Here is a 23,362-nt window from a genome sequence, read left to right as displayed (position 1 = left end):
AGCCACACCATCTCAAAAACAAACAAAACAAAACAAAAAAATGGGTATCACGTGCCTGCCATAAAAGTAAAAATAAAAACAATGAAACAACAACAGAAAATGTTTTTAAATCTAGCTAGCTGCTGTTGCCTGCCTACCAGAGGCTCTGCAGAACCCATCCTGCTCTCAGGAAGCAAGTTAGACAAGTGTTCCTTCTCTGGGGCATTCTTGTTTAAATTAAAGAGGGTTGAAAGAGAACTGAAAAAACCTGAATCTTCTCATAAACCAAGGCATTGTGATTTAACATGGGCATCTGGCTGCCTCTGAAATTGTCTTTGGAAACCACTATATTCTTGTACCTGGGGCAGTGTAGAGAGCCAACAGGGTTAACTGGTGTCTGCCAAGCAGCTAGTGTATGATGGAAACCGTTCAGCCACTTCCTCATTCTACAGCACAGCCCTCCAAGATGGGTGTTCTGTAGCTCCAGTTTACAGATGAGCAGACTGGGGCTCAGAGAGGCAGTGGGACTTGGCCAGAATCTCGCAGCCAGGAAGTGACGAGGCTGGAATCAGGAGCTGTTTCTGCCTGACCTTTATTGTTACCCTCTGCAAGCAGGACTTGCTCTCCTCTCTCGTGCCTGCATCAGCCACATCTGTCCGAAGCGCCGGAATTCCTTCCAGAACAGGACTGAGTTTGCTGGAGCTGTGGTTCTTTGTCACTACTGACGGAACCTAGGACAGTCCTGGAAGCAGAAGTGGAATGGTTTCTCGGCCACAGGTCACTTTTCACTGGTAGTCAAGGCCATCCCAAATGAAACGGGCCATCATCAAAGCATCCAGCCCTGCCTTTTATTACTAACTTGACTTCTTTTATGGTTTGGGGGTTTGGTTTGGCTTTTACTTCCGAGGAATAGCTCAAAACCAGAAGAGAACTTGGCATCATCGGGAGGTTTCCATGGGCATCGTTGTCCCTTCCCCTTCTGGTCCATTTGGGGCCTCTGCCCATCCTGGGAGGCCCCCTCCAGACAGAGACAGTGACCACCTCCAGGCATGGTGCCCCACACCCACCCAGCTCTCCTCTAACAGAGACACACGGCCAGCTCCGGGCTGTTTCCTCATGTTATTTAGGGTCTCCCCAGCACTGTCTAGACACAGAGGGAAGGTGGAGGAGGAGGAACAGCTGCCACCCTGCTGCCTTTTGTGGATTTAAGGTACAGGTTTGCAGTCGGCCTTTCCTGAACTCTCAAGTCCAACCCACCTCACCAGAGCCTCCATTTCCCCATTTCTTAAATGGGCCAGCCTTCCCAGGGTTACATAAAGTGACACAGATGAACACATTTCAGGAGCCACCCAGTGCTGAGCCAAGGTCGGGGGAGTGCTGTTATTGCAGTCTTGGGGGGAGCCACAAGATATTTGCACACAAAGCAGCCAGGACACACCACAGTCCAGCATATAATCAGCTCCTTCATGATGTGGCTCCAACTGCAAGGGCTGCAGGATTTCAGAGGAGAAATAGGCCCATGGGGAGCGAGGAGCAGACAGCAGCTCATCCTGGCCAAGAGAATGACCACTCACTGCTCTAACCAGAAAATGAAGGAGGACCAGAAACAGGAGGTTGGGGAGGGAAGGCCTGTCCTGTCTCTGGGACTTCCTGCTTCAGCTCTGGAAACAGTCGGTCCTTAATGATTTGCTGCAGAGCAGGAGCTACTTAAAGGCTAATGTTAAAAATCAGTGACCCTTTTAGTCACCCTTCAGAAGGATGGAAGGATGGACAGTGACCAGGGAAGGTGCCCTGTTAAGCCATCCACATCCCTCAAGATGTGTTTTTCCATTTTGAGTCTGGAGCAGATCGCACCTTGGGGGAGCTGGCTTAAAGTTGGAGCCTGACTCAAAGTCATGTAGGATTGGCAATCCAAGTGTCCATCGACAGGTGAATGATAAGCAAAAGGTGGTTTTACAATGGAATATTACTCAGCCTTTAAAAGGAAGTGTTGACGCCTGCTACAAGCATGAACCTTGAATGGATGAGCATGCTGAACGACAGCAGCCAGACACAAAAAGATAAACACTGTATGATTCCACTTACATGAGCTACCTGGAATCATCAATCCCTAGAGATAGAAGGTAGAATGGTGGTCCCCAGGGGAAGGGTGGAAGGGTAGTTGTTATTTAATGGGTACAGAGTTTCAGTTTTGCAAGAAGAAAAGTTTCTGTGGATGGATGGCGGTGCTGGTAGCACAGCAGTGTGAATGTGTTAAATGCACTGTAACAGCACACTTGAAAATGGTTAAGATGGTAAACTTTTTTACTGTGTGTACTTACCACAATTTAATTTTTTTAATGGGAGAAATAACATGTAGGGTCAAAATATCCCCGAAGCCCAGTAAAAGGTACCACACTGGAGACTCTGTTCATCTCTCCATTGGTCCATGAGAGCCCAGGACTGCTGCAGGGTTGATCACTTTGGGAGCTGGGTGGTGAGCTGTTAAGGGCTGATTATATAGAAAATGCAAGACACATTCTCTTCTAGCCCAGACTCCAAACTCAGGCTCAGCATGGTGAGAAGGCACAGGAGAGGCACCAGGAAACTGAGGCTCTCTAGGAGAGAAGAGTCCAGCCTTATGCAGAGCATGCACTGCCTGGGTGGCCTAGCTGAGAGAATCACCTGTGCAATTCATGCATATGCACGTGTGCTGTCTGCACAGGTGTTTGCAACAGAATGTATGCATGAACCACCTGAACCACCCTCAGATCTGCATCCTCATTACCCTGGTCCAGGACCTGGGCCAAACAAGGCTTAAGTAAATATTTGTTAAACTGAGCTGTTTGTTTATGATGGCCATGTCTGAGTTTCAGATCCCTTAATGAGCAGAGTGTACCCTGTACTTCTCTTGTATTTGGCACAGAAACTAGCAAAGTACTGGGCACAAAGAAATTGCTCATGGAGGCTGGGCATGGTGGCTCACGCCTGTAATCCCAGTACTTTGGGAAGCCGAGGCAGGCAGATCTCCTGCGATTGGGTTCAAGACTAGACTGACCAACATGGTGAAACCCTGTCTCTACTAAAAATACAAAATTAGCCAGGCGTGGTGGTGCATGCCTATAATCCCAGCTACTCGGGAGGCTGAGGCAGAAGAATTGCTTGAACCCGGGAGGCGGAGGTTGCGGTGAGCCGGGATCGCACCACTATACTCCAGCCTAGGTAACAGAGCGAGACTCCGTTTCAAAAAAGAAAAAAGAAAGAAAGAAAATGCTCATTGAAACATTGAATGAATACCTGCTAGTAGATAAACCAGCTTTGTAGAGGGCTACTTTGTGCCCTCCACCTACCCTCTGTCCAACCTATTGCCAGACACACTCGAGGCTCTGTGACACAGCCAGTGAGTCACTGGGGCAGATTAATGTGGACTTTGGCTAATGGAAGATCTATTTCAACCCCTCATTAACTTGGAGACTTTGAACCTCTCTCCAAATCATAAAACAGTCCCTTCACTTTAATGCTTCAGATTCGTGAGTTAAGACATGTATGTGAGCATGTTGGAAATAACCTAAAGATTCACCAGTAGACAACTAGTTGAATAAAGTGTGATACAGCTATAGATAGACATCCAATATCCAGTATGGATATTATAGAAGAATAATGATATGTGTCAGGTGCCTGTAATCCCGGTACTTTGGGAGGCTGAAGTGGGTTGATCACTTGAGGCTGGGATTTCGAGACCAGCCTGGTCAACATGGTGAAACCCCGTCTCTACTAAAAATACAAAAAAAAATTAGCCGGGCATGGTAGCACATGCCTGTAATCCCAGCTACTTGGTAGGCTGAGGCACAAGAATTGCTTGAACCCGGGAAGCAGAGGTTGTGGTGAGCCGAGATCGCGCCATTGCACTCCAGCCTGGGTAACAAGAGCAAAACTCCGTCTCAAAAAAAAAAAAAAAAGAATAATGAAATGTCATGAAGTTGACAATTTATAGCTCAGTGAAAGCATCAGTTTACAAAATAGCATGTACAGTATGGTCTGATTTTGCCTAAATGTGGACATACTACTTAAACAAATATACTGTGACGTGTGTGTGTGTGTGTGTGTGTGTGTGTTTTCCCCAAACCAGCAGTATCACCAGGGAACTTTTTTAGAAATGCATATTCTCAGGCCCCTCCACAGAACTACTACATCAGAAACTCGGGTGGGGCTCCACGATCTGTGTTTTAACAAGCCCTCCAAGTGATTCTGGTGCCTCCCTGGGTTTGAGAGCACTGGTGTATAGCATTCCTAACACCCCTCTTTTTCCTTTGCTTTTTGGTTGTGTGTGTGTGTGTGTGTGTGTGTGTGTGTGTCTATCTGTTGGAGACAGAGTCTTCCTCTGTCACCTAGGCTGGAGTGCAGTGGCATGATCTCCACTCGCTATAACCTCCGCCTCCCAGATTCATACAATTCTCTTGCCTCAGCCTCCCAAATAGCTGGGATTACAGGTGTGCACCACCACGCCCAGCCCTCTCGCCTCCTTTGCACTCACCTGCCTCTCTCTTCTCCAGGCCCTCATCCAGCTGCCCCCCTACATCTCTCAGTGTGATGAGGTACTGCAGTTCTTTGAGACAAGACCTGAAGACCTGAATCCCCCTAAAGAGTAAGTTTGTTTGTGGGCTTCCCCAGATGGAGCCCCACAGCCCTCCTCCTGCCAGGCCAGCCACCCCCAAGTAAAGCGAATTGCAGCCCAAAGTGGCTTTCATCAGCCAAGCCCCTGTGAGGCCACACTTCGCGTAGCCTTCAGAGTTACTGTAAGTGGATCGTAAGTGTCCCGTTTGACAGGTGAAGGCAACTGGCTGAGTGCCACTCCTGTCATTTCATAATACTCTGCACCTGCCCTCAGCACTTATCAAGGTGTGTCAGAACTGGGCAGACTGAGCCTGCGAGGCAGGGGCTGAGCCGTAGATTCATCTAGCTTCTGTCCACAGAGGTGGGTGTACTCAGGAACTGCCGGGGGTGTGAATGCAGGAGCAAACCAAACCGACGATGATCCCATTGCCAGCAAGTGACAGGGCCAGGATTTCATCCTGCTCAGCCAGGCTCCAAAGCTGTCCCAAATGTCCACCACAGCCCTGCCTCCCTGTCGCTTCTCCCTACAGTGGACAGGCCACATGCCCAGATGCCTGGGCACACCACATAAAACCCAAGCACTACCTGCCTACCTGCACTTAAACACCAACACCCTGGCTGGCCTGAAACACTGACATACGCATGGTGCTTTGGGGAAAGCAGGAAGGGATCTGGCTAATGGAGAAATGGCAGTGGGGAAAAGAGACCTGCCCACGGTGTGGGAGTGTCCTGGGGTCACAGGAGCAAGAGTGGGCAGAGTTTGGGGTCCGTCCGGGCTCGTTCGAGAAGGGCTAAAAAGTGCCAGCCAGGCTCTGTTCCAGAAGTAGGCACAGCCACTCTTAGCCCTGTGCTCGCTGGATGCCCCAGGCAGCAGCCATAACCAAGGCTGAGTTTGCGGAACAGCCAGCATGGCGGGCAGTGTGTTGAGCACCTACATGTATCGAGAGAGAAAGACATGTGCTGCCTTTGGAAATGATCTGCTGGAGTCACAAAAATTTTTTAAATAGACTCGTGAGGGGAAAGCATCATAGTGTTTTAACAAGTGAAGTCAGGTCATTTATAATTTATACATACACACAGTGACCTCCAAAATCAAGTTCTCAGGCCACAGATCTCCGAGTGCACCACTCAGGATGGATGGTTTGCTAGCACACAGCTGAGTAGACCTAAGTTCCTGCAAAAATATATTCCAGTATGCACCATTTCCTGTGATGAGCACGGATCAAGTAAATACAGCTTCTCACAGTGAGTGCACAGAAGCGCGTGGTTTTGGAGTCAAGGGAGACATTCTGTAAGAGGCAACAATAACCCTTTGAATCACACATCACAAGGGAATGTCGTGCCAACGCAGGAGCCAAGACATGGTTTCATAAATTTAAAAATAATCATAAAGATACAGAATATAAATCTGATCATTTGGGATGTTAAGCTCATGCTGGCTAATGTTTTCATTCTTAGTGTCTTTGGCGTTGGTATCTGGTGAGCGTTTCCCAACTTGTATTGCCATCAGGAAATATGGGGAAACATTCTCAGACCACCTTTGTCTACGGTCCTCCCGGGTTTGCAGGAGTGAACTGCCATTCAGGCTCTTAGCCTCTGGCTTCAATGATAATTTCTGCACAAGGTGAATCAAAGGATACAGAGCTCATTGTGTTCCCTTTCCACTTCATTTTCTCACAAAACTGCCAGATAAAAACTGTCATTCCCTCATGCTTGTAATCCTAGCACTTTGGGAGACTGAGCCAGGAGGATTGCTTGAGCACAGGAGAGACTAGCTTGAGCAACATAGTGAGACCCTGTCTCTACTAAAAATCAAAAAAATTAGCCAGGCATGGTTGCATAGTGCCTAGTCCCAGCTACTCGGAGGCTGAGATGGGAGAATTGCTCCAGCCAAGGAGGTCAAGGCTGCAGTGAGCAGTGATCGCTGCCACTATAGTCCAGCCTGGGCAGCAGAGGAGACTCTGTCTCAAAAACAAAAACAGAAAACCTGTCATTCCTCACTTACAGATGAGGCAGCTGAGGTTAAGAATGATAAAAGAGACTTTTAACAAAATAATAATGAAAGAGAGGCACAGTTTGGAAGAGGTGAAGATGAATTTTCCCTGTGTCAGTCTGAGTCTGAACCTAAGCTCAGTCCCACACAAGAGGCTTACTTAATAGAAAAGAACTTGAGTTTGGAATCTAGTACGCCCAGTTTCAAATCCCGCCTCTACCACTCCTGAGCTGTGTGGTGTGAGCCTCCCTCGCTTTGCTTCTGGGCTTCCACACTTGCTCCATTGTGAAATGGGAGTAGCTGTACTTTTTAGGGTGATGGCGAGGACTGAGTGACTGTCACAGGGAAAAATTCTAAGGCCATGCCAGCTGCTCAGGAGGTGGCAGCTCATGGTGCTGCCCCTCTCAGAATGTCCAGACGTTGCTGTCTTTATTCCAGCACTGTCTCTTAAGAGTTGATCAAGATGCCCAGCCTGATACATCCTCGGCAGGAAGAGTTGCCTGACTACTGTCTTAGTTTGTTCCACCTGCTATGACAAAAATACCACAGACTGGTGGCTTAAACAACAAAAATGTATTTCTCACTTTCTGGAGGCTGGAAGTCCATGATCAAGGTGCCAGCTATTTCAGTGCCTGGTGAAGGCCACTTCCTGGTTTGCAGATGTGTCCCCACATGATAGAGATAAAAAGAGAGAGAGAGAAAGTCAGCTCTCTTATGTCTCCTCTTTTTTTTTTTTTTTTTTTTTAATTTTTTGTAGAGACAGGGTCTGGCTATGTTGCCCAAGCTAGTCTGACACTCCTGGGCTCAAGTGATCCTCTTACCTTCATGTCTCTTCTCATAAAGGCACTAATCCCATCCTGGGGCTCCATCTTTATGACCTAATTACCCACCAAGGCTCCATCTCCAAGCACCATCACACTGGGGTTTAGGGTTTCCACATATAAACTCATTTGTAGGAGCCACTTTCAAACTGGGTGAGCTTGAGCAGGTCTTTCCACCCCTTGCCTCAGTCTCCTCTTATGTAAGATGGGCCTGATGACACCTCCCTCACAGCATTGCTTGGGGAATCAAATGAGATGTAGAGGAAAGCACTTGGGACGTGCTCTACAGACCTGATTGCCCAAGGGCAGGGAAAGGAGAAAACATCAGCCGTGAGAGTAGTATTGAGTTCCATGGACCCCTGGATTCAATGATAGCCAGATTTTTTTCTCCCTTATCTCAGTGTCCCAGAGACTTTAACTTTGGGGGGCATGATGGACCACTCAGAGATTCCAGCAAAAGCTTTCTTCCCTTTTCCTGAAACAGCACCTGCAGTTTCAGGAGGTCCTCATTTGTGCAGAATCTTGTACATGGACCTGAAGCGAAGCAGCCCAGCCCTGGCAGCCCTTCCAAATGTTAGTGCTAGGATGGCTTTGGCCTCTCCCTGGCGAAGGTGGTTTCAGTGGCCCCAGTCTCGGAGCAAGCATCAGACCAACTTACACATATAGAGGGGAGAGGGCCAGGCCAGGGGCAGCTGCCTTGCTTGGGAGGAGTCTGGTCATCTTCAGGAAGGTAGGACACTCTGGGACACGGGGCGGGAGCCAGCCCTTAAGAGGAGGTGGGAAGTCCCGGAGGCTGCATGGTGGCTTTGTTGCACTCTCTGGCTTCCTCTCTTTGGTGGCAGAGGCAGCCCCGCTAGCTTGCTGGCTGGGCTTGTAGAAACAGCGCAGGACAGGATTTCCCAGCCCATGCAGCATCCAGCCAAGGCCACTGGCTTTGTTCTCCATTCAGCAGCAGATGAGGAGGGCCTGCTGACTTCCACAGCGGTGGGAAAGGCAGTGGGAAAGGTGGCGTGAACATGCGGGTACACAGGCACCCATGCATACACAAATAGAACATCCACTAAAAATACAAAACATAGCCTAGGCTGTACCAAAGAAAGTGCCAAGTAGCAGCTGAGCTAAGCTAGCAAGCATCATGCTGGAGTATATGTGTCTGGTTCTGAGCCTTCCTGGAAAGAAAGGGAAAGTTCAAATCTCTTTGTCCCTTCCCAGTTGTGTGACCTCGGACAAATGACTTGACTTCTCTGAGCTTATTTCCTTATCAGTAAAGTGGGTGCCACTACCCTGGCTCACAGCTTTGTTGTGAGGACTAAGCAAGATTCAGCCCATAAAGGATGGTGTCTGGCTCAGGACAGGTGCTTACCTAGTGATGCCTTCCTGTCTTTAAGCCAGGATTTGAAAAGGAAGTAAGGTGGGGAGGTTGCCAAGGGCCCAAGAGCCACAGCAGGCAGTCTCAGCTGGGCCCTGGTTGTTGGTTTAGGGATAGTGAACTTGAGCGTTATACTCAGTGGAGTTGTTCTCTTGGTCAGGATCCTGAAGCTCATCCCATGTTAGGGCTTGAGATGGATTTTGGGGGTCTTTCCTAAACAGCTGGTGCTATTGGAGGAGGGTTTTGGCTGCCATAAATAGGAAAACTTGGGAACACCCCAAGCATGTCACACCAAGAAGATGACGCACCTGCTTGAGCGAACTTATGCCAAAGCTGCCTGAACGCTAGAGTCTCCTGCCATCCCCATTCCTCTGCTCTGCCTGAGACAATAGAAGCAGGGGTGTGTGGCCAGTAAGAGCCCAATACTTAAGCCTAGACCACGGCTCAGCTCACAGGCCTGGACGGCAACTCCCGCGGCTGGTGCTTTCTGTGGAAGCAGCCTGGAGGAGCCTTGGTTAGTGCATCTTGGAACAGCAGCCCAGGGGGGAACTTCAGTCACTAGACGGTCCAGGTGGTGGTCAGGAGAGTGGGCTCCAGCCAGACTTCCTGGGTTCCAGTCTTGGGCCTCAGACCTCACCTCTCTGGGCCTCAGTATCTCCATCTGCAAAATAGAGTAATCTTCAGAGGGAAGTGTGAGGATGTAGTGAGTCAGCCCAGATGTAGCTTTCTGACCAGAACCCAGTGAGTGCCAGTGAAGGTGGGCTAGGACATACACTCTGATCCTCACCCTCTCCTTACGGGCGCTGTGAAGGTCAACCACAGGGATATAATGCCTGGAGGGAGGACATCACCACCGCCCCAGCCCAACCGGACCAGACTCTGCTGTGCCTCCCAGACATACGGGAGGAGTGAAGCCCCTGGCTCTTGGGCTTGGCTTAGCTCCCTCCTGCTCTCTCCCAGGTTGCTCCAAACCATTATTACTTGGTGGTTAAAAAGCCAGACATTGAATAGATGCTTCTCCAAAGAAAATGCACAAATAGCCAATAAGCATGAGATGAGACTTGCATCATTATCCATCAGGAAATGCAAATCCAAGCTCAGTGAAATATCACTAGATGTAATTCACATCCACTAGAACGGCTGTAATCAAGAGGACAAATAGGCTGGGCATGCTGGCTCGTACCTGTATTCCTAGCACTTTGGGAGGCCAAAGCAGGTAGATCACTTGAGGTCAGGAGTTTGAGACCTGCCTGGTCGACATGGTGAAACCCCATCTCTACTACAAATACAAAAATTAGCCAGATGTGGTAGGCGCCTGTAATCTCAGCTACATGGGAGCCTGAGGCAGGAGAATCATTTGAACCCAGGAGGTGGAGGTTGCAGTGAGCTGAAATCATGCCACTGCACTCCAGCCTGGGAAACAGAGCGAAACTCCATCTAAAAATTTAAATTAAAAAAAGAAGAGAGCTAACAAGTGTTTTCAAGGATATGAAGAAGATGGAACCTTCCTACAATGCTGGTGGAAATATAAAATGGTGCCGTTGCTGTGGACATCTGTGTGGCAGTTCCTCAAAAGTTAAACCTGGAGTTACCATAAGACCTAGCAATTCCACTCTTAAGTATACAACCAAGAGAAATAAAAATATATGTCCATACAAAAACTTGTACACAGATGTTCACAGAAGCATTATTCGTAATAGCCAAAGAGTGGAAACAACCCGATGTCCAGCAACTTAGTAATGGGCAAACAAACTGTGGTCTCTCCACGCAGTGGAATATTACTTAGCAACAAAAAGGAGTGAAGTGCTGATACATGCTACAACACGGACGAACCTCAAAGACATTACGCCAAATGAAAGAAGCCAGACACAAAAGGCCACACGTTATATGATTCTATTTATATGAAATGTCCAGAACAGGCAAATAAGAGACAGTAAGCAGATTTGTGGTTGCTAAGCTCTGGAGGAGGGAGAATGGGAAGTGACTACCAATGGGTACAGGGCTTCTTTTTGGAGTGACGAAAGTGATCTGGAATTAGGGGTAATGGTTGGACAACCTTGTGAATATACTGAAAACAAGCAAATTGTATACTTTTAAAGGATGAGTTTTTGTTTGTTTTGTTTTGTTTTTGTGACAGAGTCTCACTCTGTCTTCCAGGCTGGAGTGCAATGGCATGATCTCAGCTCACTGCAACCTCCGCCTCCCAGGTTCAAGCGATTCTCCTGCCTCAGCCTCCCAACTAGCTGGGATTTCAGGCACGTGCCACCACACTCGGCTAATTTTTGCATTTTTAGTAGAGATGGGGTTTCTCCATGTTGGTCAGGCTGGTCTCAAACTCCTGACCTCTGGTGACTCGCCCACCCTGGGCCTCCCAAAGTGCTAGGATTACAGGTGTGACCAACCACTTCCAGCCTAAAAGATGAATTTATGGTTTGTCAATAATATCTCAGTTTTTTAAAAGTTAGTCAGAGCTGGGTTCAAATTCTAGCTGTGCTACATGCGAGCTGTGTGACCTTGAGCAAATTACTTAGCCTCTCTGTTCCTCATCTGTAAAATGGTAATAAGAATAATACCTGCTGGGCACAGCAGCTCACGCCTGTAATCCCAGCACTTTGGGAGGCCAAGGCAGGCTGATCACCTGAGGTCAGGAGTTTGAGATCAGCCTGACCAACCTGGAGAAACCCCATCTCTACTAAAAATACGAATTTAGCTGAGCGCAATGGCACATGCCTATAATCCTAGCTACTTGGGAGGCTAAGGCAGGAGAATAGCTTGAACCCAGGAGGCAGAGGTTGTGGTGAGCCAAGATTGCACCATTGCACTCCAGCCTGGGCCACAAGAACAAAACTCTGTCTCAATCATCATCGTCATCATCATCATAATAATGATACTTATTTCCGGGGGTCCTCGTGAGTGTTGAGTGAGTAAACTGCAAGTGCTAGCAGGGTGCTGGCACCAGGTCTAGTAGCATTTCATAATATTAGCTAATGCAACTGTTGCCACAATGTCCATCCCAGCCCAACCACTGGAAACATTATTCATGAGATAACTTACTTTAAAAGTGCTTTGTAAGCCCTAATTTGTAATGCTGCATTTGTGATGCAGTTGTTCCCCGCCCCCACCCCCACCCCCAGGTTGGAATCTTGCTCTGTCTTGGCTCACTACACCTCCGCCTCCTAGGTTCAAGCAATTCTCCTGCCTCAGCCTCCCGAGTAGCTGGTACCAGAGGCGTGCACCACAACACCCAGATAATTTTTGTATTTTTAGCAGAGACGGGGTTTCACCATGTTGGCCAGGCTGGTCTCTAATTCCTGACTTCAGGTGATCCACCCACCTCAGCCTCCCAAAGTGCTGGGATTACAGGCGTGAGTCACTGCACCTGACTGATACAGTTGCATTTATAAACTCTGTCATAGTCAACAAATGTAAGGGAGTCACTATTCATCATTCCCCGTGAATTCTAGCACATGGTAGTGTCTCCCGTCTCTACTAGGGAGGTGCACTGTATTCACTGCTGTCCAGACTTCTGCCCAGTTTTAGTGTGTTGCCTGCACACTTAGTCTCAAGCACTTTCTGCCCCATGTCTATTGCTTCCGGTACCCCAAGAAATGGGGCCGGGACCTCTGCTGTGCCTGATGAAGTAGACATCAGGCTCATTGCAGCATGGGGACCTAATTCCTATTTTCAAACTGTGCATCTCTCTTCAGCTCCTCTCCAGAACTTCCAGTTTACAAATAAGTGGAGACACTGGTCCTCAGGGCATCAGAGCACTTATCAGGCAAAGGGGCAGAATTAAGAGAACTTCTTTCTCTTTGAAGAAGTCAGCATCCCTCTAGTTGGCCTGGATTTTATTCATTCACTGATGATGTTGTGGGGGGTGGAGAATTCAGTTTTCTAGCAGAATAACTCATGTTAATACATGGCAAATACTGACTCATTACTCTTTCCCACCCCCTTTCTTTCCTGTACAGGGAGCACGTCGGGAAAAAGAAATCTGGTAAGAATATTCTCTATTTTCTTCGCTTTATTCATTGTATAGCAAACTCCAGCTGAGCACCTACTGTGTGGCAGGTCCTGTGTTCTATGCTGGGGATACAGTGATGGGGATGGATGGGTGGTGGGTAGGAGGGAGGGAGGGAGGGGAGGGAAGGGAAGAAGGGATGGGTAAATTGATGGATGGATGGATGGATGAATGGATGGATGGATGAATGGATGGATGGATGGATGAATGGATGGATGGATGGATGGATGGATGGATGGATGGATGGATGGATGTTTGATTGATTGGGTGATACCCCATCCCATTTCCCAAAAATAGTATTTGAGGTTGTTTCATCTTATACGCCAAAAAACTGCCAAGTGGTTGAGACTTGGAGTCTTTTCCAGGGAATGCCTTCATGGAAATGGGGAGACAGATTTCTTCCTAGCTATGATATCAGGAGGTAAATGCCTTTGTTCCACTTTATACAGAGTAATATGGTAGCTGAGAGCTGAGAGCATTCTTTGCAGGTGTGATAAGGGGTCGGAAAGAAGTCCAATGTGGACTTCAGAACTTCCAGAATTCAGCGCTCTTTAATTTCCTAGGATTCCAGGTTTGAGGAGGTTGATGAGGATCAGGGGTGCAAGCAGAGATCCTAGAAGTGAAAAAGAATGCACCCTTTCATGGGCCTCAGTTTCCTCCTAGGTCTTGATGAAGGAGCTGGAGCTTTCCATAGAGTGAAGGGCATCCCGGGCTGAGAGGATGGCCAGGCACAGGCTGGGAGGGAAGAATGTGTGGTAGATTTGGGCCATATCCATTTGACATCCTCGGCACCAGGCCCAGCTCCCGTTTTGGGCAATGACAGATGCAGTATCAAGCAATTCCCAACCCTATTGCCATTCTCCCTACAGTACATTATATTCCTTCCTAATCATCTTTCCATTGCCTGGATGACACAACTCTTCTCTCAGAAGCAATCATAGAGAAAGAGAAAGTGGGATTTGGGAATGCACAGAGGAATGACTGAGCTCTCCCCTGGGGTTTATAAATTTATATAAACAGTGGCCCAACTTCTTCTTCTTGCCACCCAAGGTCATCTGCAAAGGCCCCAGCCATACCTCACCTGGAGCCAATGTGGACTTCACAACTTCCAGAATCCAACACTGTTTAATTTCTTAGGATTCTAGGAGGTTTGAGAGGGTTGATGAGGATCAGGGGTGAAAGCAGAGATCCTAGAAGTGAAAAAGGATGCATCATCTTATGGGCCTCAGTTTCCTCATCTGTAAAATGGGGTTTATCATGGCAGGCTGCCTTGGGGATTATGATAGGATTTATAATCATATTCGTAAGGCACCTAGAACAGTGCCTGGCCATGGTTGGTAATGTATGTTTGATGCTGTTTTTACTGCTACTACTACTATTACTTAAAGTACATGGGTGCCCCTGACCAGCAGTGGTGTATTAGTTCATTCTCACACTGCTATAAAGAAATACCTATGACTGGATAATTTATAAAGAAAAAAGGTTTAATTGGCTCATCGTTCTGCAGGCTTTACAGGAAGCATAGAGGCTTCTGGTCAGCTTCTGGGGAGGCCTCAGGGAGCTCTCCATCATGGTGGAAGGCAAAGGGAGAGCGAGCAGTTCTTAAACGGCAGGAGCAGGACTGAGAGCAAGGGGAGGTGCTACACACTTTTAAACAACCAGATCTCCTGATAACTCCATCTTGAGACAGCACCAAGGGGATGGTGCTGAACTGTTCATAAAGGACCCACCCCCATGATCCAGTCACCTCCCACCAGGCCCCATCTCCAATATTGGAGATTGCAATTCGACATGAGATTTGGTTGGGGACACAGATCCAAACCATATCAAGTAGAAATTCCAAATTAAAAAGCCCCAGTACCTTTGCTGCCCCTGAGTACGGGCCCTATGCTCAACCTGACAGGCCCCACAGTCATTCTCTCTGCCTCAAGGAATGGCGTCGGAATTAACTTCAGCCTTTTCCCAACAGTCTGTTTCTAGCTCTTCTTTCTCGTTTAATAGGTACTGGCCAGAGCCGTGGTATCCTGCTAAAGCTGCAAATAGTTCCTGAGCCCCAGAGATAATTACATGTTTCTTAGAAAAGAGCAGAGAGAAGAGGAGCTGCCGCTCTTGGGCTGGCAGAGTTTCTGGTTTTGAGTGTGTGGAGACTTCCCTAGAAGGAATGAGTGTGGGAGGGGAGAGAAGAGAGGAAAGAGACAGCTCTGGTTTGTGACAAACACAAATGTCCAGTCGGAACGGGCTTGATGAGGGGTCTTGTCTGGAAATGGGGTAAGAAGCTCTAATTTGTGGCGACTGTTGTTGTATCATTCACCTGAAATGATGGGGATGGATTATTTATAATTCAACTGGGTGGAAAATAGCATCTTTCTTCATTCAAACTAAGAGCCCAAGCTGGGATTAGCCGTGTATCTTATTGACCTTTGAACACTTCCTTTATTTTAGAATTGGCCTTTTGGATTGAATTTTAAAAGGATCTAACATTGACAGACTAACTCCTGAGATTTCTGTGCCAAAACTCTGCTTTGGAGAAGGCTTATCTGCCTGTGGCATTTCCCAGTCATGACTGGCTGGCTGGCTCCTACAGACTTTGGCTAATATGGTCTCAAATTCTGCTCATCCTGCAGAAAATGAATCTTCTCACCAAAAGTCAAGAGATCATCCAATTATTTGAGGAGCATCTTTCTTCCTGATTTTTCTAACCCTTACTTAAAAGCATTCTTTGTTTACTGACTCTTTCAGCAAGATTGGCAGTATAGTGAATCTTTGGAAGGAAAATCCCACTTTACCCATCATTTTTAAAATTCAAGACATATTATCATGAAGAAAAAATATGCCCAAATAGAAAACTTCTCTGGTAGATTAGGCACTCTACATCTTAAGAATATTTTATAACACTTAATAATAAAATCAGCCTTCCAATGTTAGACTTTCCTCTTTCTCATCACCTCCTCTCTCGTGTTTCTGACTGGGCCACAGAAGTGATATCCTTGCCTAGGAATCCTTTGATTTCACACTTGGCAACTCCTAGAATTTAGCTTTAGCTGCCTGCCTCAATATTTAGACATTGCAATTATTGTGGCATTATAGAGCTTGGTGGCAATATCACCCTCCACCAGTAGGTGTCTACACTTAACAAGTAAATGGCCTGAAGCCTAATTTGAGACTCATGGTAGATCAAATGAATGAACTTTTTTCATCAGTTTCAGAAAGTTGAGTGGTCTGAGTAAAATGAACCAACTTGCTCTGAAAGAACTGGTGCTGAAACAGCTACTCTATGCATTCTCTGAACCACTTCATGGCAGAGAACTAGTCTAAGCTACTGCCATGGAAAAACAGCAAGGAGATGGTAGTCTTGGACCTGGCCCCAGAGCAAGTCATGGAGGAAATGTCAGCCTGAGCCCTGTGCCAGTCCATGCTCCGCTCCAGCTAACCCAGAGTCCCAGCCCAGAGCTCCCTGCCCTCTTCATTTCCTGGCTCTATGTCTTTCTCACAGCAAATCTCATGATTCCTTGGTTCTGTCGTTCTGTCACTGCTCATAGTTTTGCCAAATCCCACTGGCAGACTGGTTAGGAGAGTTAGTGCAGAAATGCCCGACGCATTCATCAGAGTCCACTCATCAGAGTCACTGTGTGTGGTGCAACTGTGCCACCATCAGGTGTTAAAACTGGGTGGCAAAAGTTGAGCTTTTTGGACAGAGTAACCTGACAACTGGATCTTCACTTAACTGAAGCCCTCTTTCTCCATAGACAAGAAGGAGTCTTCTTTAATTTATAAGATTATAAACTTATAAGGAGGCCTGGAGTCTTGTATAGAGTAGGAAGGGTTTCTAGAAGTCTTCATTTATCTTTTGTTCATTCAACACATTCAATAAATGTGTGTTGCACACCTGTGCTGGATGCTGAATGAACAAGACAGGTACAGTTATTCATTCAATATTTATTTATAAATGTATAATTAATTTATAATTTATTTAAGCACCTACTATGTGCTTAATATTGAATGAGTAACTGTATCTGTACCTGGCAGTGCTCTAGGTTCCCAGGTGGAAACCTTTCTCACAGTCTGGTAGAAAAGACACTTGTATAAACAAAATGAAATGTGAAGGAAGGCATTTGAATGCTCCCTGAGATAGGACGTCATTAAAGCAGAGGGGTTTGTTTGTTTGTTTGTTTGTTTGTTTGTTTGTTTGTTTGGAGAGGAAGTCTCACTCCCTTGCCCAGGCTGGAATGCAGTGGTGTGATCTCGGCTCACTGCAGCCTCCACCTCCTGAGTTCAAGCGATTCTCCTGCCTCAGCCTCCCAAGTAGCTGGGACTACAGGCATGTGCCACCATGTCTGGCTAATTTTTGTATTTTTAGTGGAGACAGGGTTTCAACTCCTGACCTGATGATCCACCTGCCTCTGCCTCCCAAAGTAATGGGATTATAGGTGTGAGCCACCATGCCCAGCAAAGCTGAGTTTTAAACTGGTTCCTTCCTTCATTCAGACACTTACTGAACCCTTGTAAGAAGCCATCCATGTTCTAGGCCAGGGGTTGTCAGATTTTCACTAAGGGGCCAGCTAGTGAATATGTTAGCCTTTATAGGCCACACACAGTCTCTGTCACTGCTGCTAATAATAATCATTCTTTCTCATCCTCTTTCCTCTTCTCCTTCTCTACAGTGCTTAAAAAATATATATAAAGACAGGCCAGGTGTGGTGGCTCACGCCTGTAATCCCAGCACTTTGGGAGGCTGAGGCGGGTGGATTTGTTGAGCCCAGGAGTTCAAGACCAGTCTGGGCAACATGGCAAAACCCCCTCTCTACTTAAAAAAAAAAAAGAAAAGAAAAATGATCAGAGGTGGATTAGACAGGGCCCTGTAGGCCACTGAGGCTTTTCACAAGTTAGGTGAGGACCATCACAGAGACTTGACCTTTGAGAAACATGTTCTGGCACATCTCTTAAAAGGATCACTCTAGCTGCTATATGGAAAACAGACTGCAGCCGAGCATGGTGGCTCAAGCCTGCAATCCCAGCACTTTGGGAGGCTGAGGCAGGTGGATCACTTTAAGTCAGGAGTTCAAGACCAGCCTAGCCAACATGGTGAGACCCCATCTCTACTAAAAACACGAAAATTAGCCAGACATTGTGGCGCATGCCTGTAATCCTAGCTACTCAGAAGGCTGAGGTGAGAGAATCGCCTGAGCCCCAGGGGTGGATATTGCAGTGAGCTGAGATAGTGCCACCGCACTCCAGCCTGGGCAATAGAGCAAGATTCTGTCTCAAAAAAAAAAAAAAAAAGGCAGGGTCGGGTCAAGGCTGGTAGCAGGGACCAGTTAGGAGGCTAAGAATAGGTGGTTCCCGTTGAAATAGGAAGGAGAGGAAGAGACATCCCAGGTAGAGAAAATAGCCTCTGCAAAGGCACCTTTGCTTTGCAGGTGCACCAGGGATAAAGTGGCCAGAAGGCAAGCTGAGCCCATGGTGCTGAGCAGGGAGTGACATGATCAGAGTAGCATTTTTGAGCAAGCATTCTGGCTGCTGTATGGAGGGCAGACTGGAGGGGCAGGACAGAGACCAGTAACAGCATCTGCCTTCCCTCCCTGGGCCCCGGGAAAGCCCCCCTCAGACCCTGGTGCAGAGGGTGTGGCTCCATGAGGACATGGTGAAGCCGGGTGAGGGAGCACTGCAGAGAAAACTGCCTGAGTGAAGCTGTGGCTCTATGAGGAAGTCCTCGCAGCCACTCCCTGACCACACACCAGCTGCCGACTGCCTACCTGGAAGACACGGGCATTTCTCTTTGAGCATTAACCTGGGCAGCAGGTGCAGGCACCAACCTGTCTGTGAAGTGGGTGCTTTTCCTCTTTTCTTTCCAGTATTTTCTCTCAAGCTGAGGCACAGGGAAGCACACTTACCTGGTCCAGCTCACCTGAGGGCCCAAACGGAAGGGCAGCTGCACTCCTGGGGTTTGAGCCCTTGGGCAGACTGTATCCTGAGGTAGACTGGATTGGATTCACAGCGAAGAGTGAGTCCAATGACCAGGACAGGTAGTCAAGAGCCTCTAAAAGCCACCATCCTACATGCATTCATTCATTCACCAGACAGCACCTTCAAGGAGCTAGTAAGTACCAGGTGGTTCAGAGGCAGTCAAGGCCACTGCCCTCAAGAAGCTCATGGTTTGTAGGGCAGCAGGAAGGGGGCATGAAGCAGCCCACTCTCAGGCCACTGCTCATGTGACTGAGCTGGCTTGAGGGAACTGGCGTCTTGTGTCTAGAAAAAGTTGGCCCTGCCACCTGACCTCAGGGGAACTGGAGGATGAGGAGAGGGCTGGCAATAGCAGACAAGCCTTGAGATGCGCAGAGATGTCAGACTGAGCCTGAGCAGGGGGAAGGAGAGCCCGCAGACCTCAGACCACCCTTCTTCCTCCATCATCTTTTCTTTCCTCATTGCTCTGCCCTGACACACAGGAGAGCCTGCAGCCAAGTGGACAGAGTCCAGCTTTGTCTATAGACAACTGTGTGATCCAGAGAAAGTCACTTAACATCTCTGAGCCTGTGTTCCCGCCCACAGAATGCAGGTGGCAGTACACAGCTTGCAGGGCAAATGCATTGAGATGGTTTACATGCTGTCTGTGGCCTGTGATAGGCCCTCCTTAAGGCTGCTTCCTGCCTGATCTTCTGAACCGTCAGCCTGCATCTTTGTTTCTTTCCTGCTCTCTCTTTCTCTGTTCTTGTGCGTTCTCTATGCAGGGTGCAAGTGGCAGGGTTGTCCCCAGCCTAAAGGCCCTCCCATTTCCCTGTTACCATCAGGCAGGAAGCGGGAGGTGGCCAGAACATGGGCACAGAGCCAGGAAGCAGAACCCTTCACCCAGCTACAATGCCCTATTCTGCTTTTTCATATCAAAAATCCAGACTGCATGGTTCTAACAAGGGGCTTCTGTGCTGCTTCTGGTTGCAGATGCTGGAGTGCAGTGGTGTGCTGGTAGATACATAATAACCAGCTCTCCAGTGGGGAAACCCTGCTTTGTAGCATTTGCCAATTTCTGTGGTGTAAATACTCCCACCATGGCCAATTTCGAGCTACCAACAAGACACCACCCAACAGAGTGGGGAGAGATGCACAAAGTCAGTTCTGTGCACTGGCTTTCACACGCTACTCCACAATTGTCTTTTTTTGTTTTTGAGATGGAATCTCACTCTGTCACCCAGGCTGGAGTGCAGTGGTGCAATCTCAGGTCACTGCAACCTCTGCCTCCCGGGTTCAAGCGATTCTCATGCCTCAGTCTCCTGAGTAGCTGGGATTACAAGTGTGCACCACCATGCTCAGCCAATTTTTGTATTTTTAGTAGAAATGGGGTTTTGCTATGTTGGCCACACTGGTCTCAAACTCCTGACATCAGGTGATCCACCCTCCTTGGCTTCCCAAAGTGCTGGGATTACAGGCATGAGCCACCATGCCCCACCCAGAATTATCTTTTTAAAAATGTAACTCTTGTCTTGTTATTCTCTTCTTAAAGCCCTTAATTGACTTGCCTCTTCAAGGTTAAAAGCAATCCAACTTCTTTACTTGGCCCCGAAGATCCTGCCTGATGTGACCTGTGCCTACCTCAGGGACCTCACTCAGAACCACTCTTGCCATGCACTTCCTCGCCTGGCCTCCTCCTAGTCCCGAAGATCCCAAGTCCTTTCCCATCTCAGAGTGTGCCTACTCCACTCTCCCGCATTCTCATCATGATCCCTCCTCCTGCCTCAGGTCTTGCCAGCCACCCCATTTATATAGCATTGTCTTTTCCCTTCATTTTCTGTCCCAACATCCTGGTTGTTTCTAGCAATTTATCATAAACTAATGCTTATATAATTCTATATCTTATCAATTATATATATATGTGTGTCTATCTCTGTGACTAGACTGAGTTACTTGAGGCTGGGAGTCATAGCTGTTTTATTCACCTTTGTACTCCAGAGTATCTGGAATCAACATCAGTAGTGATTTCATAGATTAATAGGCAAGTGATTTTGGATGGATGATGAGATGGTTGATGGATGATGGTGTTTAATTGGATATATCATGAGTGGATAGATGGTAGAATGGCGGGCAGACAGATGAATGTTTGGTTGGATGGACGGATGATGGATGGATAGTCGGTTGGATAATGGCATATGATGGCTGGCTAGTTAGATGTATGGACAGATGGACATATGGATGGAAAAATGGATGGATGGATGGCTAAGTATGAATGAATGAGTTTTTCCACTAGGGTGTCAACATCTTCAGGGCAGGTACCATATCTTAATCAACTCTGAATCCCCAGTTCCTGCACAGAATAGCACTTGGTCAATTTGGGTGGTTGAATAAGCACATGAATAGAAGAATGAATGGATGAAGTCACCCTTGAGATGAGTCCTGTAACTGCTTCTTTTTTATCTGGAATGCCCTCTTGACCCACCCTACGGCTCTGGCTCCTGCTCTTTCATGCATGGGTGGTGGCCAGATGTCATGTCTGTTTCCTATCCACAGGAGGTGACCAAACCTCAGTGGACCCCCTGGTCCTGGAGCAGTATGTGGTGGTGGCCAACTACCAGAAGCAGGAGAGTTCAGAGATCAGCCTCGGCGTGGGGCAGGTGGTGGACATCATCGAGAAGAATGAGTCAGGTGGGGACCTAGACCGCCTCCCTCTCCTACTGCCCTGTCACCAAGCCCCTAGGACAGGAAACATTGGGAAATTCAGAAACGGAAATGGCCAATCCAGGCTGGCCAGTTCCCACAGATCTGGCAGAAGATCTCTTAGAAAGTGGCCCCTGTTTGATCACTGTGCTCGAATATCCCACCTGGTGACCACTCACCAGTATCCTGTTGGGTCAGATGGTACCGATTTGTTCTGACATTCACATTTTATAAACATTCCTTCTGGTTCTAAAGCACTTGCAGACGCAGAGTCCAGCACTCCACTGGAAATGTGCTCCGTTGGTTTGCCTTTGCTTACCCATGAGAGTCTTTAAGAAGGCTCCATCGCTCTGGGCTCTCAATGGGACAGACACATTCCCTGTCCTTAGCCTGCCTGCCCATCACAGGGACCACCGGTCATGGACACTGGCTGGGTCTGGGGCAGAATGTGGTGTGATTGAGACATTTAACCTGGATTTCCATCGGAATTCCACATTTCACAGTGGTTCAGGTGGCTTTGTTCCGGTCCTTTTCTTATCAACAAAATAAAAACTTCTGCTCTAAAGAGTGATTGTAAAGATGAAGTGACATAATATGTAAAGATGCTTAAAGTGCTTAGCACATAGCAGATGCTCAAAAAATGTGGGTTTCCTTCCCCTTTGCCTTCCTTAGCCACAAAGCAGCCATTGAACCCCACTGAAGGCAAAGAGCAGAAAATAAGCAGACCCTCCCTGAGAAAATGCAGTGGAAACCACTGGGTTTGTTGTGGCTAACATGCGACATTAGCTAGTCATATCATTAGTGCGTCAGTCTCTGTGACAGCCCAGTGGCTAGTTGAGATCCAAAGAACAGGGGAAAGACGATGTTTCCAACATCATCTGGATCATGGTGGCATTAGTCATGAGACCAGCACCAGCCAGCCAAACTTCCTTCATTACTCAATATAGGAGTTGCCATCCTTGCTTCACAGCTAATGCAACCATGACTCCAAGTGAGTCAGTCATTCACCCCACATCTCATAACAGGCTGCGGAGCTGGACTTCCAAACCAACTCCAACAGCCCCTAAGGCCATGTGACTTTCCAATTCCTGAGAATGAATGTGTGCAGACTGTGTGATGTGGCTAGGACACACCATGGGGATTTAAAGACAGAAAGACAGGAGCACCCACTGCCCTGGGCCCCCAGCTTGCAGGAAGTAAGGAAAGTTGGGTTACTGGGAAGAAGAGTGGGGGCCAGGAATGAGTGTTGGTATGTCCAGAGAGTAGCAGAAAGAAGGGAGAGGATGAGTGGTACATCTTCAAGTAGCCAACACAATAATGGCATGTATTTTTAATTATATTGTACTTATCCAAGTAATGGATGGATACATTATTCTTAAAACATTAATGATAAAACTAAAATCATTTTTTCCACCAGCATCAACCCTAACCCCCTTTCTAAGCCCCAGATAACCCTTCTATTCATTAGTATGACCCTTTCTTGAAAATATTATATACACACACGTGTGTGTGTGTACATGTGAATATATACACTCACACATACACATGTACTCATTCATGCAGACATACATGCACATATACACAAACACATTGTATTATGTGTGTATTTTTGTGAGCTTTTAAAAAACCCAGTGGTGTTATTGTATACATTTTGATCTGCAACTAACTTTTTTTTAGTTACTTTCTAGCTCCTCTGACTTTTCACATCTGCGTAGTATTCAATGCCTGAGTAAGCCATGTTCATGTATTTGTGTTCATACTCCATTGTGAACAGTGCCACAGTGTGCTTGTCAGTTTCTTAAGGTTAGATTCCAACAAGTGGAACAGCTGACTATAAGATACACATATTTTATTTATTTATTGTGGGGGGAGATGGAGTCTCGCTGTATCATCCAGGCTGGAGTGCAATGGCACGATCTTGGCCCACTGCAACCTCCGTCTCCCTG

At 47.4% G+C, this 23,362-nt stretch overlaps 1 protein-coding gene across 4 annotated transcripts in view; it reads left to right on the top strand.

The window, feature by feature from the left end:
* Positions 1-23,362, top strand: part of SH3PXD2B (SH3 and PX domains 2B) — a 115,501-nt gene that overhangs the window by 64,825 nt on the left and 27,314 nt on the right. For all 4 annotated transcript variants that reach the window (XM_017969674.4, XM_054251750.2, XM_002744576.7 and 1 more), the window contains exons 5-7: positions 4,512-4,603; positions 12,727-12,752; positions 21,270-21,404. In XM_017969674.4, coding sequence (XP_017825163.2) covers positions 4,512-4,603; positions 12,727-12,752; positions 21,270-21,404 — 253 coding nt within the window. The remainder of the gene's footprint in view (positions 1-4,511; positions 4,604-12,726; positions 12,753-21,269; positions 21,405-23,362) is intronic.

Source organism: Callithrix jacchus, chromosome 2 (assembly GCF_049354715.1).
Source record: "Callithrix jacchus isolate 240 chromosome 2, calJac240_pri, whole genome shotgun sequence".
Lineage (NCBI taxonomy): Eukaryota > Metazoa > Chordata > Mammalia > Primates > Cebidae > Callithrix > Callithrix jacchus.
Note: the sequence above shows the minus strand (reverse complement) of the source record. Positions and strands in the feature narration are given on the sequence as shown.